The 17,505-nt window shown below is 57.3% G+C and overlaps 1 protein-coding gene across 4 annotated transcripts; it reads right to left on the reverse strand.

Annotated features, from left to right (window-relative positions):
- Nucleotides 1–1,147: 1,147 nt before the first annotated feature.
- NBL1 (NBL1, DAN family BMP antagonist) lies at nt 1,148–17,234 on the reverse strand. 4 transcript variants are annotated; one of them, XM_037828339.1, is made up of 5 exons: nt 15,523–17,234; nt 8,972–9,053; nt 4,753–4,947; nt 4,517–4,628; nt 1,148–3,113 (listed from the first exon to the last, which is right to left on the reverse strand). In XM_037828339.1, exons 1-5 carry the CDS (start codon nt 15,833–15,835, stop codon nt 2,868–2,870), a joined length of 948 nt encoding a protein of 315 aa, XP_037684267.1. In that variant the 5' UTR covers nt 15,836–17,234; the 3' UTR covers nt 1,148–2,867. The 4 variants fall into 4 exon arrangements, with proteins under 4 accessions (XP_037684267.1, XP_037684270.1, XP_037684269.1 ...); XM_037828342.1 differs by lacking the exons at nt 8,972–9,053; nt 15,523–17,234 and adding an exon at nt 12,773–12,930; XM_037828341.1 differs by lacking the exons at nt 8,972–9,053; nt 15,523–17,234 and adding an exon at nt 12,542–12,766.
- Between the last annotated feature and the right edge of the window lie 271 nt (nt 17,235–17,505).

The following is a 17,505-nucleotide window of genomic DNA, read 5'->3' on the forward strand; positions in this document are numbered from 1 at the left end:
GACACAGAGGAAGAAAACTAGTTGGGGGTTGGCTCCACACAGACAAAGTGGGAAAGCTGGTCCTAATTTCCTGGCCATCCCAAGAGGGGCCTGTGTTGACAGTGCTGCGTGTTAGTATTAATCCCTTGGGAAGATTTTAAGACCGTCCACCCTTATTGGGGGCCTGCATTTTTTTCTGGGCTCTCTTGGTGGTTCAGTTTGAGTTTAGCAGAGACAGAAACTAGAAAACACTATCCCCACACCACACCCCCATCCACCAGCTTGCCCAGCCATCTAGCTGGGGTTCTCTAGTCTTTGTGGCCTCTTGCCTCTCAAATCTGGCTCCTGCTTTTCCCTGGGGTCCCCATCCAATCAGCAGCAACTCTCCCAGGTGGCCCCGCCTCTCCAACTCCACTGCCTCCACCTACCTGGCTCTCGAATCAGTCCTCACCTCTGGCTCAGCAGACTCGTTATCAATATGGCCAGGGCTTGTCTCTACCAGACCAGGGGTCACTGAAGTCTCTGCATGCAGAAGGCAGGCTTCTCTTCAGCCCAATTCCACATCAGGGGATGCAGGGCCACCACGGATGGCCGTGCAGATTGTGTCCTACACAGCTTCTGGAGCTGGGAAGTGCACCACCTGGGTGGCAGCAGAGCAGCCAGGAAGGGCAGGCTTGGACACGTGTGCGGAGTACACAACGTTTGCTACTAGAGGGCACACGATTAGACTCTTGGTGCTGCGACTTCCCAGTCGGGACAATTCACCAGCAGGGGGGTTTCTCATTTGCCAAAGGAGATTTTCCCAAGGATTAGAAATAATGTGTCAACTAGCTGGTATGTGGTGGATACAGCAATGTAACCGAGGAAGAACTGGGGGGGTGGGTCACAGCCCTCCCCCACGGCACCAGCCCTGCCGTGTCCAGGTGGAGAATCAGGGGACCCAGGCCCAACCATGTGAGGCCACAGTGAAGGGGAACCAACTCCAGACTTGCCAAGCACCCAACCTGGCCTGAGAAGGTGCTTCATAGGTGGTAACGACTAAGGCTGTGCAGACAGCGGTGTGATTCAGGCAGGGTGTGGGCTCCAGGCCTTGGGCAAATGACTTAATCCCTCTGTACTCCAGATCCCTCATCCGTAAAATGAGGACAACATCTACAGCAGTGGGTGGTGACGATTAAGGGAGTTCGTTTATGTTAAATCCTCGGGCACGGTGCTGTGCCCAGAATAAGGACCTCAGATGTTAATGTGTCCCCAATGGTTTTGTCCAGTTCCCCTTCTCCAGGGCCCCGCCAACCTGGTGTCCAAGCAAGGGCTGATGCTGGGTCACTGAGAGGGTGAAAAGAGATGGTGTGAGGTAAGCACAAAGAAGCAAGGGTCAAAATCAGGAAGTCCCAGTTCTGGAGGCCCACTGGGCCAAAACAACCCCCAAGAGGAGGGAAGCTGGGGGAATAGGACCTGGGGTGCACACAGCAGGAAAGTGAGTGTCCCCCAGATGCAGGAAGGGGCTGTGGTGCCTGGGGGTCTGCTTGGCACTCTGCAGCCTGATCCCCTCCCACTAGGCCATGCTGCCAGGAGCCTCCAAGGACCCTGGAATGGCAGAGCCAGCCGATGAGGAAGAGGACACAGGTGTTGAGTGAATTTATTCATGAGAAGACTCAGGGTCCATCAGGGAGACAATCTACTGGTTACAAGCTCCAGAAGCTCTTGTCATAACAGCTGTGAAGGTTGGGGCACCCCCCCCCACCACCAGGCAGGGGACTGGTGGGGCTGACAGCCCCACTCAATTGGAGGAGCAGATGCGGTAGTTCTGGTTACTTCTTTCACCACCTGCCTGCCCTGCCCACACCCCCTCTAGAGTTAAAGTGCAGCTGGCAGGGAGAGGGGTGGATGGAATTAGGGAACAAGAGAGAGCCCGAGGTGGGCATGTACCACCCTCGTAAGCCCCCTTTCCTCCTTCCCTGGGGATTCTTGAGTCTCAGCAACACAGCCCATCTCACCCAGGAGAGTGGGCACATCCCCCTCCTTGGAACCCCCATCAGATATTTAGAAACAGCTCCACCAAGAGTAGGGTGGCTCCGTTAGCTTTCTGAGGGGCCTAGAAAATGGGGGGCAGAAGGAGCTGAGCTCTCTAGGATGGTGATGGTCTGGGGGTTCACCCACTCCCCCAGGCCCAGGAAGGTTCCTCTCTTGCCCCCTCTTCCCCCCTCCGCCACTGCAGGCAAGCCAAGAAAGCTGGAGAGCCCCAGGGGGCCTGGCTCCAGCTCTAGTCTATGAGTCAGCAGGGTCCTGCCCAGGCCTGACTCCCACACCGCTCCCCCGAGGAAGCCACTTCAGTTTCAATGGAGAGAAGCTTCCCTGGGGGAGCCCGTAGGGCTGGAGCTTCCTGCCCCAGCTAATGGCTGTCCCAGCCTGGACCCCACCCCTCCCTCAGGGCTGCTGCTGGCAACTCACTCACCCTCAGCCGCGGCCCCAGCTCCACCATCTGTACCTCTTGGGTCCCTGCCCCACCAGCGACTGTGTGGACCTGGGCCTGGCTCCCGCCATCTCGGATGGCCTCAACCCCACCTCAGCAGCTTAGCCAACTTCCTCTCCCTCCCCAGGGCACATGTCTAGGAGGCAGAAAGACAGACGCACAGCCCCTCTCCAAAAAAGAACCCTGAAGACCTCTGCTTCCTCCCCCCACCCCGAATATATTAAAATGTGCAGCTGGACTCCAGCCCCTCCCCTTCAGATCTCCATGGCAACCGGGCAGCATTGCAAGTCCAAGTCTGAATCCAAGTCCATCCAGTGCCAGAGGGGGGGCTTCAGCCTCTCCCCCCCAACTCTTCCCCAGAGGATGAGACCCAACATTCCACAGGGGGACAAGAGGGGAGGAAGAGTTGCGGGGCTCAGTCCTCAGCCCCCTCTTCCTCGGCGTGGGGGGCCCCTGGGGGATCCTCAGGCTCCGGGGTCTGCCGGCCAGGGTGGGGGTGGGGGTGGGGGTGGGAGCCCAGCCCGTCCTCGCCCTGCACGTAGACGCTCAGCCCCTCGTGGCTGGGCTCCTTGCCGCACGCCTGGCAGCTGCAGTGCAGGATCTTCTCCACCAGCTTGTCCACCCTGGGCACCTCTTCGTGGCCGGGGCACTCCAAGGTCACCTGGGAAGGGCAGCAGAAAAGGGGAGGGAGATTCCCAAAGGCCCAGGGTGGGTGGGGAGGCCCCAAGGGTAAGAACTTCTCGTGGGACCGAAGAATCCCAGAGCCCACCTGGGGCCAAAGAATCTCAGAGCCCACCTGGGACACCCGTTAGCTCTGTGGGCCCACCAAGGGGACAGATGGAGGGGCTGAGCTCCTGCAGGAGTCACCTGACTTGTCTCCTCACATCCAGTCCCGCCACCTTCCTGTCCATCTCCCCACTGCAGCCAGAGGGCAGTTATGGCCCTCCCCCACTAAAAATTCCCCTCGGGGCTCCCCACTATAAGCAGAAAACTCCTGACTCCTTACAAGGCCACCCGAGACCGGCGGGTTGCCCCTGGGCAGCCTCTCTGCCTCCCAGCTGGCACCACCTCTTCCAACCACTCTGTGCTGCCTGACGGCCTTAGAGATCTGCACGGGCTGTTCACTCTGCTGGAAGGTTCTCACCCAACCCATCCTCCTACCGCCTGCCCCAAACTTGTGCCCCATTAACTTCACTCAACCTTTGGTTCTGAGCTCAGACATCACTGAGACCCATCCCAGACCCCCACCCGGCCCAGGTGAGGTTGGCCCTGAACCAACCCCTTAGCATCTTGCTCTCCCCTACCCGTCACACTTCTAAGTGCCTCCCACCCCCATTTCCCTCTCTCCTTCCTCCACATGCATTCAGCACCTACTCTATCCCTGCTCTGGGAACACAAGGGCAGGCAGTGTCCCTCAAGGAACTCAGTCTAGGGAAAAGGGGGAAAGTCAGAGTCACACGAATGCAGATGTGAAACTGCAGCTGTGTCAAATGCCTCAGGAAGGGGTGCAGGGAGCTCTGAGAACCCATGGTATGGGGGTGTGACCCAGCCAGGGGGCCTGGAAAGGGGAAATGACACTTGAGCTAAGAACTAAAGAATGAATAGACAAGTTAGGTGAGAACAAGAAAGATATTCCAAGCAGAGATGAGCCTGTGCAAAGGCCCTGTGGTGAGGGCGAGAGAGTGGGAAAGGAGGTGAGTACGGAAAGGAGGAGAGCTGGTGTCAACAGCCAAGCCGGTGAGGAGGGTGGGAAGCAAGGTGAAGCTGGAATGAGGCCCACACTGGGCCTCAGGGGAAGAAGCAAAGATTTTGGTGTCATCCTAAAATGATGGGAAGTCATAAAAGGATTTCAGCAGGTGAATGACATCAGAATGGAGCTTCAGAAAGGTCCCTTGATCTGTGCTTACTGATGTGGTCATGTGGCAGGGACCACATCTGCATCCCCGGCACAAGCCCAGGACCCTGCACCCAGTGGGGCCTTCTAAGTACTTGCAGCCACCTGCGGCGATGCAGGAGCCCGGGGAGGAGGGTGGAGGCGGGGACGCGCGGGGCAGGCGTACTCACAATCTCCCACATGGACTGCGCCGGCATGCAGGAGTCACAGTGCACCAGCGACTCTGTGGACTGCGGGAAGGTGTTGGGGACGCTGTAGCTGAAGCACTGTCCCAGGCATGCCCTGTGGGAGGAGAGATCACCATGCCCGGGTCACTGTGGGGGAGGCAGGGACGGGCAGCCCCAATCTTCTTCCTCCCTCCAGGGCTCTGTCCTCAGACCCCAGCCTCCCAGCCCCCAGCCCCCACCTGTTCTGGATGGACTTGGCCTCACAGCCGCTGTGGCCCACGATCTGGGTGATGTTCTTGGCCTCGCACCAGGCACTCTTGTCTGGGAACAGTGCCAGCTTGTTGATGGGTGGTGGAGCAGCCAGCAGCATGGCGGGGAGGACAGCCCCCACCAGGACCTGAAGCATCGTGCCCGTGGCCTCCAGAGCCCTACAACTGAGCACAGGCAGCAGGTGAGACCCTGCAGGGCCAGGAGGCAGAGCAGAGACAGTGTGGGGGCCGCACGAGCCCAGGATGTCTCACCTGACTGCCTGGGTTCAAATCCCGGCTCAACCACTCTCTCCGGACCTCAGAAATGGGGCTGTGCAACGTACTTGCACCAGATGGGAGTCAGGAAGGTTAAGTGAGGTATTATACGAAGCACACTCAGCAGAGGGCCTGGCAGGTAACACGCACTCCAGATGTGTTGGTTATTTTTATAACTTACTATGTAACTTTGAGCATGTTCCTTTCTATCTCTGTGCCTCAGTTTCTTCATCTAAAAAAACGGGGATGCTAACACTGTGTATGGCAGAGGATTGCTGCACTTATTAAATGAGACCCTAAGTTTTCAAGCACATGGCAATGTAGAACAACTACTAACTCCATTCTCTCTCCAGGGAAACACAAAAAATTGTCCACACAATGTAAGAGACCATCAAAGCCAAGCACTTGTCCATCTGGAAATTTCTTTGCTATAGGATGATGGAGAAAGACACTGAGACAATACCAGAGCTTGCCAGAAGATGGCGCTGCAGGGCAGTGTCTCCAAGAGTCCACTCCATGCTCCCCAACTTCAATTACTGTAGGTTTTTCCCACTCCCCCTGCCTCAAAAAGCTTGAAACGGGGGGCTTCAGAGAGATTTAGAAATGAGGGCAATGCCTGCAAAAGGGGTCTGTCTCCTCCCCTGAGGATAGGACGCTGAGGGAAGGGCACTGGGCTGGAAGTCAGGAGCCTGCACCAGCTGTGTGACCGTGGACACTCGGGCCTCAGTCTCCCCACCTATAAAATAAGTGGGTGGGCTGAACTAGATCAGGGGTTTCCAAACCAGGTAGGTCATCAGAATTCCCAGTGGACTTGCGGGGCAAAGGTTTAGGGTAGAACAGGGTTCTGCATTTTTAACAACCAGAACCACCAGATGAGAAGATCCCCAGGGACCTTTCCCAACTCAGACAGTCCAGGATTCTGTGTCTTGGGGCAGTCCCTGGAGGGGCCTGTGAGGCTGAACGGGAGGAGGGAGGTGGGGGTCGGGTACTCATGCCCCTGGTCCCATAGAAGGCGAGCACTAGAGTGGGGATGGGTCAGGGCTGGACATCTCCTTCAGGACAGTCCCACCCCCAGTCTGCTTTCTGCCGAGCGTGGGCTGGGGGCTGGCAGCCGCAGGCACTTTGTAAATTCCCAGGGGGGCAATGGGGGAGACGGCTTGCCTGCTCCTGCAGTGAAAACCTAGGTGGGGTCGGCTCAGCTCAGCTTCCAGGCAGAACCCAGCCCCGGTAGGGCTGCGACCACCCTCACATCACTCTCTTCTCTCCATCCAGCAAGGTCCCCTCAGCTGCTGTCCCTCTCCCGGCAGGAGGTCTCGGGAAGCAGACCTGGTGTCTAGAGGGCCCCTGCTCCCAGCCCAGCAGGCAGGGGCAGGAGTGGGTGGGCAGTGGGGGGTGAGGTCACCCCCACCCAAGTTTGAGGCATGGTCCAGGCTGTCACCTGCACGTGTCTCACCTCACTCACAAAGTCCATATTTTTAGCAGAACCACCTCCTAGCAAGTGATAATGGGTTTGTTCTTCACTGGCAACCTGGCTAATTTTCAACAAGCTTAGCATCCAGGAGGCTTTCTCACCCTCACAGCTTCTCTCCCCACCCTGGGGAATTAGCCTGAGTGGGGGTCTGACCACAAGCACAGCAGAAGAGGCCCTGGGGGCCAATTTAAGGCCAGAGCTCACAGAGCCCACCCTAGAGCCCTCAGAGAGGCCCGGGGGCTTTTGTCTATTCCTGACCCCACCCGCCTTCCTGGGAAGAAAGGTCAGCTGGGGCCAGAGGTCAGCTGGGGCCGGGAGTGCTGCTAAGGTTTGCTTAGAATTTAGAATGGAGATTGGAGTTACAATGAGAATAGACTGGAGAAAAGTGTCAGATCTGACTTACAGTTGGAATTAGGGTTACAGGAGAAGTTAGAATTGAAGCTCTGGGTTAGGACCAGGTTGAAATCGAGTAGAGATTAGAGTTGATGGTTAATAAGATTTATCAGGAGATAGTACACTGGTAAGTTATTTAGGTATTTAGGGGAGTTGCCAGCCTAGGGGATGGTGACTGGTTATTAGAGTCCATTGGTGGCCAGAGTTGGGGGGAAATTAGACAAACCGAGGCAAAAGTTCACCCTCTCTGTCTTCCTCCAGCAAACACACGCCTGACAGTTCACCATGAGGGCCAGCCGTGCCCACGGGGCGGCGCTGTAACCCAACCCGCCAGCCCGGCCTCTCCCCCGAGTCCAGGGCGCCACGGCCACTAGGCTCCCCAGCCGCGGCTCTGAGTCCAGCAGACTGCCAGGGCTCCTAGGCTGGAATTCCAGCCTCCCCACCCAGGAATCGTGTGACTTCCCGAAAGTAAGCTCGCCTGCCTCTTGGAACCTATCTTCCTGAACAAAAATGGGGCACATAGCACCTTCGTTAAGGAGAGGATCAAACGAAAGCACCCAACACCCTGCAGACACCCAACTAAAGCCAGCTCTCTTCCTCCTGGGGCCTTGAGGAACCCCCAGGTGTGGGGAGCCCGGCGCTCCTGGGGAAGGCTGAGCCCTGGGGCGGGAGGCAGGGAGGACAGCAGGCTCAGCCTCTCCCACATGCGTTTGGGATCAGGACATCCCTCCCCTCCTCCCCACCCTTTCACGGACAGACCCCACCCCCAAGAACCCACAATGCCCACCTCACACTGGGGTGGGCTCTTTGCTAGCAGGTTTACTTTTTGTTGGTTTATGCTTTTTTATTTTTTAAAGCAGAAATTCAGTTAACTTTTTTTTAAGCAGCACTGGCATCTTCTTTCCTGAGATTAAACAGGCTCACCCGCAGATTCTCATCCCTTCCTCCCACCCTGCAGATCACACAGCAAGTCATGGGACTCCCAGGAAGCCAGGGCAGAGAGGGGAATAGAAGATCCCCTGGGTGACACCCCTGGCTTTGCAGAGAGGTTGTCCCAAGGCCCCACAGCAAGTCGAGCAAAGCAATGCCCTTCCCCGGGTTCATGCAGTTCCCTGCAGTGGGGCATGTAGACTGAGCTTCTAGGAGGTGAGGAGGGAGGGGAGGGTGAGGGTGAGGGTGGTGGAACTGGGGTGGCAGCCCAATACATCCCTCAGGAGCTCAGAGCCTAGAGGGAAAGCCATCTGCCCACTGAGCAGCAGGCCAAGGGCAAACCAGGAAGGTGTTAGACCAAGCGGTTGTTTTGGGTAGCAGCAGTCAGAGATAGCTGGTGGGGGGAAGCAGAGCGTCTTAATTCTTGATTTAATACAGGATTCAAATGAATTAACACCTGTGGAGAGAAGGAGGCAGCTCCTGGCTGAGGGAACTGCATGAGCAAAGGAAAGGAGGGGGAGATTACGGGTATCAGCCCCTCACATCCTCCCCCTGCCTGGCAGTAACACCAGCTAGCTGATGGACAGGCACTGGGCTTGTACCTGTATTACCCTTGTCAGTTCTTACAACCCTGCCATGAAATAGATACTATCATTTCCCCCACTTTATAGATGAAGACATGGAAGCACAGAGAGGTTAAGAGATTTGCCCAAGGTCACACAGTAAACAAAACTGAGGTTTAAACCTGGACAGTAGCAAGTTAACTGCCGAGCTACCTTTGCAGGTGAGAAGGGACCCAGAGGAGGAAAAACTGAGAAACCGGAAAGAGAAGGCCTCCAGGGGATCCAGAGGAGGGCTCCAGGCCCCTCAGGTGGGAGCTAGGAAGAGGCCTGGGGCTCCCCACCCCTGCCCCCGGGAACCGTGTGTGTACTCCCTTGCGTTCTAGTGCTCAGACAGGCCTGGGGTGGAAGCTTGAGAGGCCAAGAAGCTCGAGTCCAAACCCCACTCCCGACGGAGGCAGAAATGAGGGCGCCCCTGGCCATACCTGCAAGGAGCAGGGGCCTCTGACCTCCCCAGCCCTCCCTCCCAAATGTAAGCCCTCTGTGGGTTCCTCAGATCTCTATGGCCTTGTGTACCCACCTGACACATCTGACACTGGCTCTCAGGCAGAAAGGAAGCTCCCTGGGGTGATCCCAGCTGATCAATTTCAGCACTGTGGAAACTGAGGCACAGGTCAAGTAGTGACCACCCCAGATCTCCCACGTGGGGGGGAAGAGGGCAGTGAACAAACACAGGAAGCCTGCTGGGCTCACTTCAGAAGGACCCCCAGGAAGGGCGGGCAAGAAAGCGGGCTTCAGGGTCAGGCCTTTCAGGCACCCCCCATCTCCACACCTGCCGGAACCCAGTGTCTTCCCTGAGACACTGGCCCCAAACCCCACGCCCCGGCCCCGCCTCAGGTACACTGAGCACAGGTGCGGCCCGGAATCTGCACGTGGACCCCTCGGGATTCCAAGGCCCTGTCAGGGCAGGAGCCACTTCTCACCCCCTCGGAGCCCCAGGACAGGGTCCCTCAGAACGGCTCTGCTGACAGGGGCCATCCAGCCCCTCCACCTGGATTCTAGTACCAGGAATCCATCCTAAATTCAGCCGCGGGGGCCCAGGGTTCCTGCAGCACCTTCTCCCCGCCCCCACCCACCATGAAACTCCGTAGAGCAGAGTCGATTATGGGTAACAAGTGGGCGATCACTGCCATTTCCTCTTTTGGGTAAATCTGAATATTCGGGGTCGCTTAAGGCCAAGTACTCTAAGATTTTCAAGGTGGAATGCTTATGCTCACCCCCAGCCCCCCCCCATACACACACACAACAGGCCTACCCACTGCACCCCATGAACATATAATATACCCTGTACACACATACACAAACACACATATAAAGAAACATTTCTACATAAACACACAAAAGAATGCAGACACACTCAGAACACACACATACACACACTGCAACCCAGGCTTTGCAGTTATTGTTTCCAGCAACCAGCCAGCAAATTCTCGATATAAGGCAGCCCCTGAGATGAAGCCTTCCCACACACGGCCCCAGCTCCCTCCCAGGGATGCTTCTAGCTGTTGTCTCAGTATTCAGGTAACATCGCAATACAGGCAGAAGCAAGGGGTTTGTGGTTCTGTTTTTCAAACTTATCAGATTAGATGCTCCCCATTCCTACCCCCTCCCTCGTGCCCCCCACCCCCACCCATGCCCACTATGACAGAGCCGGGTTCAAATCCTAGCTCAGCCACCTCAACCTTTCTAGGAGAGTGATAATACCTACCCCCTAGGTAGGTGAGAAGCAAGCTGGAGAGTGCCTGGAAACTTCAGGACAGGACACCAGTCACCCTCAGCTAGAGCCTGGATGCACCCTGGGCCTCTACCCCTGCCCTTCTGCCTCCTATACCCTCCTCCTCACTTTCCCCTCCTCACCTCCCACCCTTCCCACCAGATTCCAGGTGAGTCCTGAGAATATCTAAATCTGGGGTTGCATCTGCCCCATGCGACTGCATTTAAGGAAAACTTCAAGGTGAAACTCAAGCACATGAGATGACAGACAGGACGAAGGCTTTATAAGCTGTCGTGTGCTGCCCATCACATGTTTGCCTGGGTGTGACCCAGGAGGAGGATCCCACTCAGACCCACCCACAGGACAGGGTCCTGGAGAGAGTGGCCCCCTCTAGAAGCCAACTGTGAGAAAACAGGCTGCGCGGTGCTGGGCACACAGGGTGTGGTGTTGGTGGCCGCTGCCCTAGGCTCGGGATCGGCGAGGGTGGGGTGGCGGCTGCAGGTCTTGGAATGAGTACAGGGACTTCCTTGAACGGTGCAACTAAGTCAGGGTCAGGCCTGGCCCCAGCCCATCAGCTCAGCAGGGGGTGCTGGGCCACACCGGGGGTCCTAGGACAAGTTCAGTCCAAAGCTCATCCGCTGACTCACTGTGTGTCTGCAGGCAGGATGGTCTAATGGCCACAGGGCGAGCCACTGACCACTTGCTTCACCTTCCTCAGCCTGGCGTGTGCCCCCTGTAAAGTGAGGAGCGTAGCCTGGGAATGTCTACTTAGCAGATTTCCTTGGGAGGAGTCTGGCTCCAACATGCTGCTAAGGCCACTGTGATTCCACGACCCCAGTCTCACCGCAGGGCGGCTTCCTTCCTTCCTTCTGCACTGGGGAGGCTCTGGGCCAGACGGAGCAGGAACTGATTGTCCAGGGGCAGACACACAGGAGGGCCAAGCCCATGCCACCCAGGCCTGCCCACCTCTGCCAGGCAGCTCCACCTTCCAGCCCTGGCTACCTCTGTGCCACCCCCGCCCGCAACCCAATTCGGGCTATGGCCCTCTTACCCACGGACCCTCCTGCCTGCAGACCAAAAACAGTCTCCAAAACAAATCCACACTAAATGCGCTGCAGACTGGCCGGCACATCTGCTTAGCAGAAGTCCCCTGCAGACCTCACGACCATCTCTGAGGGCTCCCACAGGCTCGGACCCTGGGGGTTGGGTGGGGGAAGGGAGCCAAAGTTGGTCTCAAGGTTCACTTTAAAATACTGAAGCTTTATCCCTGGCAAATACAGAGCACCCATGCCCCTCTCCACCCCTCCAACACACAGGCCCAGGAGAGAGAGGTCCAGCTTGCAGGGGTGGATGGGGAGGGGTGGGGTCACCAAGGAAATGGCCTTTTTCTTGCCTCCGCCTTTTCTCCCGCCCCAGCTAGAGGCCAACCGCACCCTAAGAGCTCCAAGCAGCCCCAAACATCTGGGGGAGTCCCAGGGGGCTGGTGTTTTAGGCAGCAACAAAAGGCGAGGGGCTCCTTGTTGACAAATTGCTTCCCCACCCCCATCCGCTGCCAGCGCCCAGTCTTTGGCCTCTGGCCCTGACCTCTGTTTTCCTGGGGTTCCCGGAGGTAGAAAGACAGTGACCTCCAGCTGGGCGAGGGCCTCAGGGGGCCTGCAATGTGCCCTTCTCCCCTGAGGCCCGCCAAGCCCCTGGCCACGCCAAGGCAAGCAGCTGCCCCTTCGCCGCGGCTTGTAAAAGATCGGAATCGCCGCGCCCAGGGAGGAGGGCGGGCAGGTGGCCGGCAGCGGGGCCGGGCGTTCCAGACCGCCTCGCGGGGGTGGGATCCTTAAGGAAACCGAGTCCCCGGAAAGGCTGCCTCCCCTGCCCCAGGCTGAACTCCGACCTAGGCCAGGCCCGGGGCACGCGGGAGGTAGGGGGAGCGGTTTTGCTTCGGGTAAAAGACCAGATCTAGGAAACTGCATGCCTCCAACACTGGGGGATTGTCTGGACTTGAGGGTGGGGGTTCAGGGAGACTCACAGACACAGAGCGCTGAGCGGAGGGCGAGGGGAGAGCAACATAAAAGGGACGCAACCCCCAAGAAACAGAGCACGGGGGCAGAGGGGACAAACAGAAAGAAAGGGAAGGGAAACCGATGGAGAGGCAAGGAGAGACGGAGACAGAAACGGAGAGAGGGAGACAAAAAGGAGGCAGAAACTTCCGCGAGCGGAGAGGCTCGGAGCGCGGCGAGGCCGGGGGCAGAGGCCGGGGGACGCGCGAGCCCCGCGGCCCAGCCTCTCCCGCGAGCGCTCGCTGGCCCGCCCTCGACCCGCCCGGCATTCGCTCGGGCCACGCATGTCCCTCCCGCTTTCTCTCTTGGTCACGGAAACTCCTACCAAGAAATGAAAACCCGAGGCGAGTCTGGGGGCGAATTCGGGGTGCAGCGATGCCTCCTGGCCACCCCGTGCCGCGCCCACGTCCTCCGCTGCCGGCGCCCGGACACCCGCCGAGCGCTCCGCCGACGGGCCTGGGCGGGGGCGAAGCTCGGAGCCGGCGGCGCGGCGCTGCCCCCGCGGCCGAAGCCTCTGGAAGCCGGGCGCCCGCGTGCCGGCCCGGGCGGGACTTACTGCGCGCGCGGCGGCGGCGGCGGCGGGGAAGGCGCGCGCCTGCCGGGTCCTACGGAGCTCTCTGCGGGCCGCGGGGATCGCGGGGCCGTGCGTCCCCGGGAGGCTCGAGGAGGCGGCCGGCAGGGCTGGCGAGGCCCCGTGAGGCTCGGCTGGGCTGCGCTGCGCGCCGTCTGCGGCCCCGGGCGGGCGCGCGGTGCGGGGGAGCGGCGAGCGGAGCGGCTCAGACGTCAGGGGTGTCTCCGCTCCAAATAGGGAGCGAGGGCGGGGGCAGCGGAGGGGAGGGACGCGAGAAAGAAAGAGCAGGCGGGCGCGCAGGAGGGGGCTCCTCGGCCGCCCGGGGCCCCGGCCCAGCGCGCCCTCCCGCGGGAAGCGCCCGCCCCTCGCCCGGCGCCCGAGCGCCGGGGCCCTTCTCCCCGCCGGCGGGCGAGCCCCGGGCCGGGCTTCCGACGGGTCCGACGGCGTGGCGGAGCTGCGGGAGCGTCCTGGCTGGCGCCCGAGGGGCAGGGCAGCGAGCGGGGCGTCCGGGCTCGTTCGGAAGCGCCCTCCGCTCCGGTTTCCTTGCGCATGGACTTCTCGCCGCCTGCCTTTGCCGAGGCGAGGCTGTTAGGCCGTTGCCAGGCCTCGGGGCGGCAAAAAAATGGAGGTGTTCCTTTTGGGGGCAATCACACATTGCAGTCTTGCTCCGAGAGTGTGACTCTCCGGTCTACCGAGTCCCGGCACCCGGAGGCCGTCCTCACTCCTCAGTCCTTGCCGCCGAGTAGGAGCGGGGTCGTGGTGCGCCCATCCTATCCGCTCCCGGGTATGTGATCCCGGTCAGGTCCGTGCTCTTTGCACCCTAGTGTCACTCGACCTCCGCCCAGTTTCCACTTGGCACCAGGCACTTGGCTTAAACATCCCGAGATGGAAGCGCGAGCACCCGGCGCAGCGTTCAGCCTCACCTCGGGGATACCCAACTAATCAGTCAGCTCTTGGGTGGATGCAGTAGTGCCCTCTATCCTGTGTGCCCAATGGAATGAGGAGATAATATTGGTCCTGGACAGTGGTGGCCCAGTGACACCACGTGGGACACAACTGTGGGACTTAGGGGATTTATTTTCAGTCCTAATTGTCTGTGTCTGCAGCCCAGCCCTGCTCATCTGGATGTCACTTGGTTGCTGAACGCTGTGGGTGGCCTGAGGGCCTGCTGATAACTCCATGGTGTACTCGCGCATGATGCATTCTCCAAATCCAGCGTCCCTCCACGCCTCCTAGCTCTCACTTACGCTCTTTCTTCTGCCTGGGTTCCCTTCCCCTTCTTTCATCTCCTGGCAAACACATCTTCCCTCAGGTGGTCGCAACCTCTCCCTCCTCCAGGCGTGATCCTGGAGCACTCGTGCATCCCTCTGTTGATGTTAATTTCCCTCTGGGATCGTGTGTACATTCCTCCATCAGTCGCGGGCTGCCTGAGACCAGGAGCATGGATTTATTTCAGCGTCCTCAGTGCTTATGAGGCACCAGACAAGGTGTACAATAAATTTGTTGAACAAAATAATTTTCCGCCACAGATCAGTCTTTCCATAATGTTGATTTTAATAACAACAGTTAAAATAGCTTACACATATTGAGCACTTACTGTGTGCCCAGTTCATTCTAAGCACTCTCCAATCTCACAACAATTATAGGAGAGAGTATTGTTCTGACCATTATAATTATAAGCAAAAAAAAAAACCACACACAAAAAAACAGAGGCCTAGAGAGAGGTTAAGTAACCCTCCTGAAGGCACAGTGAGGGGTGATGTCAGCCAACATTCAGGGGACGAATGGTTGCCCAAGGAGCTCGGGCCCTGCTGTAGAGCTGAGAGTAGACACTCAGGAAAGACTTGGCTGCCACCACCGTTCTCAGGGTGGACCCTGGGCAGAGTGGGGAGTGGGTCGTCTACCTTTTGTAAGCACCCACTCCCACACTGCAGGAAGCGAATTGTGGAGCCTAATGAGCCGCTGGCCAGATTGCACCCAGAGCCAGAAGTTAGGAGTGCCCACTTCCCGCCAGTGCCCTTCAACATGCAGCTGCCACCCTCTGCAACACAGGGAAGTCCCAGAACCATCTCAATTGCCGAAGCAAGGATGTGGGGTTTGGGGTTGAGCCACACCTGTCTGGTGAAAACTGATAACCATAGAAGGGCTACAGTGTAGGGAGGGGGTCTGGAAAGTGATTGTTAAAAATACACAGTCACCATTATGTACCAGGCATTATGCTAAGCACTAGGTCAGATGCTTGCTTTATCTCATCTAATCGTTACCACAACCCTGCCATTATCCCCATCTTATAGGCAAGAAAAACTGAGACTTCAGATACCATACTTCTGGTGACTGCCAAAGCCAAAATTCGAACCAAGACCCATCAACTCCCAAGTCTGCTCCTTTGTGGCCCAAGCCCTCCTGGCTGCCTCAAAGCCCCTCCCCCTCAGGCCGCAGTGAGGATGCTGCACCCATGGGACCCAGGGTGGTGGGGCCCCCAGCAGGAAAGGCAGAACCTGTCACGTCAGAGTCTCCAAGCTCCCGGAGATGCACCTGGTTGGCAGTGGTGCTCCAGCTGCCCCGACAGGTCTGGCTGGCACAGGGCACAAGCCTGAGGCCTGAGGCCAGATCCCGCTGGCCCTGTGCCAGCCTCTTGGGGCCGAGGTAATGTGGAGCCCAGAGCTGGAGCCGAGGGCTGAAAACTCCTCTCCCCAGCTCATTAGCAAACATCTGGGCTCAGGAAAATGACCGACCTGGAATGTGAGTCGGCTGTGGGGAGCTGCTGCCTTCCCGAGTCCGGGGAATGTGAGCTCCCGCAGGGCATTGGCTCGAGCCAGCTGTTTCCTCTAATCCCGTCAACCCAGCCTCGACGGGGGTCCAAACCTTTGTGCTCTTGCCAGAGAGGGAAAGTGAAAACAAGCAAAAGGTCTTCCTTCTCTGTCCGGGCGACTGAATCAGAGGGTTGATGCCAGGGCCGGGCCCAGGAGAACCAGTCCCTTCCGCCTCTGGGAAAGAAAAACCAAGAGAATCACAGGTCTGGAGCTGGGAGGGGCCTTTAGGATTCATGATGGAAGGTTCTGGAGTCTTCCTGCTGGGGTTTGAATACTTGCTCCATCACCTACTGACTATGTGATTCTGTGCAAGTCATTTCCCCTCTGAGCCTCGATTTCTCAATCTGCAGGGTGCAGTTAACAATGGTATCTACTCCAGAGTTGTGGTCAGGACCCATTCATTTATTTAACAAACGTTTCTCGAGTGCCTGCTCTGTGCCAGACAGGCACGGAGGTGTTAAGGAGAAAAAGGAGGTTCCAGCCCTCTTGAAACTTATGTTTTCTACGGGGAGACGGATCATGTAAGAGTAATCAGATGAATGGGTTTCTCATCATCAAAGTGTTACAAAGGAACTAAGCCAGAGTGGTGATGTGATGGGGAGAGGCTAATTTATTGGGAAGCCTCAGAAAACATCTCAAAAAGGTAATGTTTAAGGTGAGATTATGATGAGGAGCCAGAATTCAAGGAGATAAATGGATGCATAGTGCTCGGCACGGTTCCTGGAAAATAGCACAAACTCCATAAAATGAAAGCTATTTTAGGGAGGTTGGTATGTATCACAGGGAAAGCTTTGGAGTCAGATGCCCTGGATCCAATCCAGGCTTTAATGCAAAGCTTCCTCACCTTACTCAAGTAATGTACTTCCTGAGCATTGGTTTTCTCGTCTGTAAATTAGGAATTTTAAAAGCACCCACCCCTGAGATGGCTGTGAGGATTCACCTTGACATGTGTATACATGGAGCACAGAGCCTGATATGTGCTTGACTCTCAGAACGCGGTAGACACTGGGTCACTGCTTCCCAAAGAAGACAAGGATTTGCCCAGGTTCACCCAACCAGTTAGCAGCAGATCCAGGGCCAGAGCCCGATATTCTGACTTTGAGCCTATTCCCCAGGGCTGTGTCCTCTTGCCTCTTCCTTATGTGGCTGTTGGGCTCAGGAAGCCTCTGGGTTCCATCTTGGCTTCTGTCCAGAGAAAGCAGGAAAAGATGGTGATGGATACACTACAAAAGTCCGTTCCCCAGAGGGCTGGAGAGGGTGCAGGAAGTGTGGCCTTGGCCAGGACTGGAAAGAAGAGAAGAAGTGGGGTCCTTTGGCCCCATGGAAAAATTTAAAATGCCCTTAGAAGGTAGGGTGGAAGACCAAGAATCAAGCATAAAGATCAGATGCCAAGAATGGGGGAGAGGAGGGGAAAGAAGAGGGTCAGAGATGAGAACTAAATTCCAGGAATTTTGGAGTGGAACTGTAACCCCAAGTTTGTCTGCATCCAACAACTGTCCTTTTTCCCCACCAGAGAGACACAGTATAGTAGGATGGTCACAGCTGTCTCCTAATATATGCAATGAACATACTGCCTTTACCCTCCTAAAATCCATAGGGTAGCACCTGACACTGAGAAGGCTCAATAAATGTTAGCTAGTATTATTACTGGCTAGTATTACTACTAGTATTATTTTGTTACTATGGCCAAGTTACCAGAAAGATGGCCTAAATGCCAGGGAGGGGGGCACCAGGGTCTAACAGGGAGTAAGCCTACCCCCCGCCAACCACTGGTTCTGTTCCCCACTTGTTTGCTTGCCCTCCCTCCCCTATGGAAATGAACTCTTCCTGCCTTCTTCAGCTGGGACTGCCACACACACACACACCCTCCTGTAAAAGCCACTGGCTTCCACATGGCAGCACCAG

This window comes from Choloepus didactylus, chromosome 2, assembly GCF_015220235.1.
Source record: "Choloepus didactylus isolate mChoDid1 chromosome 2, mChoDid1.pri, whole genome shotgun sequence".
In the NCBI taxonomy this organism is placed as follows: Eukaryota; Metazoa; Chordata; class Mammalia; order Pilosa; family Megalonychidae; genus Choloepus; species Choloepus didactylus.

Bases quoted from the DNA above. Each gene is read 5' to 3' on its own strand.
- NBL1 (XM_037828339.1), bottom strand. From the start codon at position 15,835: ATGAATCCTAAAGGCCCCTCCCAGCTCCAGACCTGTGATTCTCTTGGT. The intron at 9,054-15,522 runs GTCGGTCATTTT...CCTGTGCCTCAG, and splicing joins ACAGCCGACTCACATTCCAG to TTTCCACAGTGCTGAAATTG. The intron at 4,948-8,971 runs GTGGGTACACAA...GCCTGTGCTCAG, and splicing joins GCCAGTGTCAGATGTGTCAG to TTGTAGGGCTCTGGAGGCCA.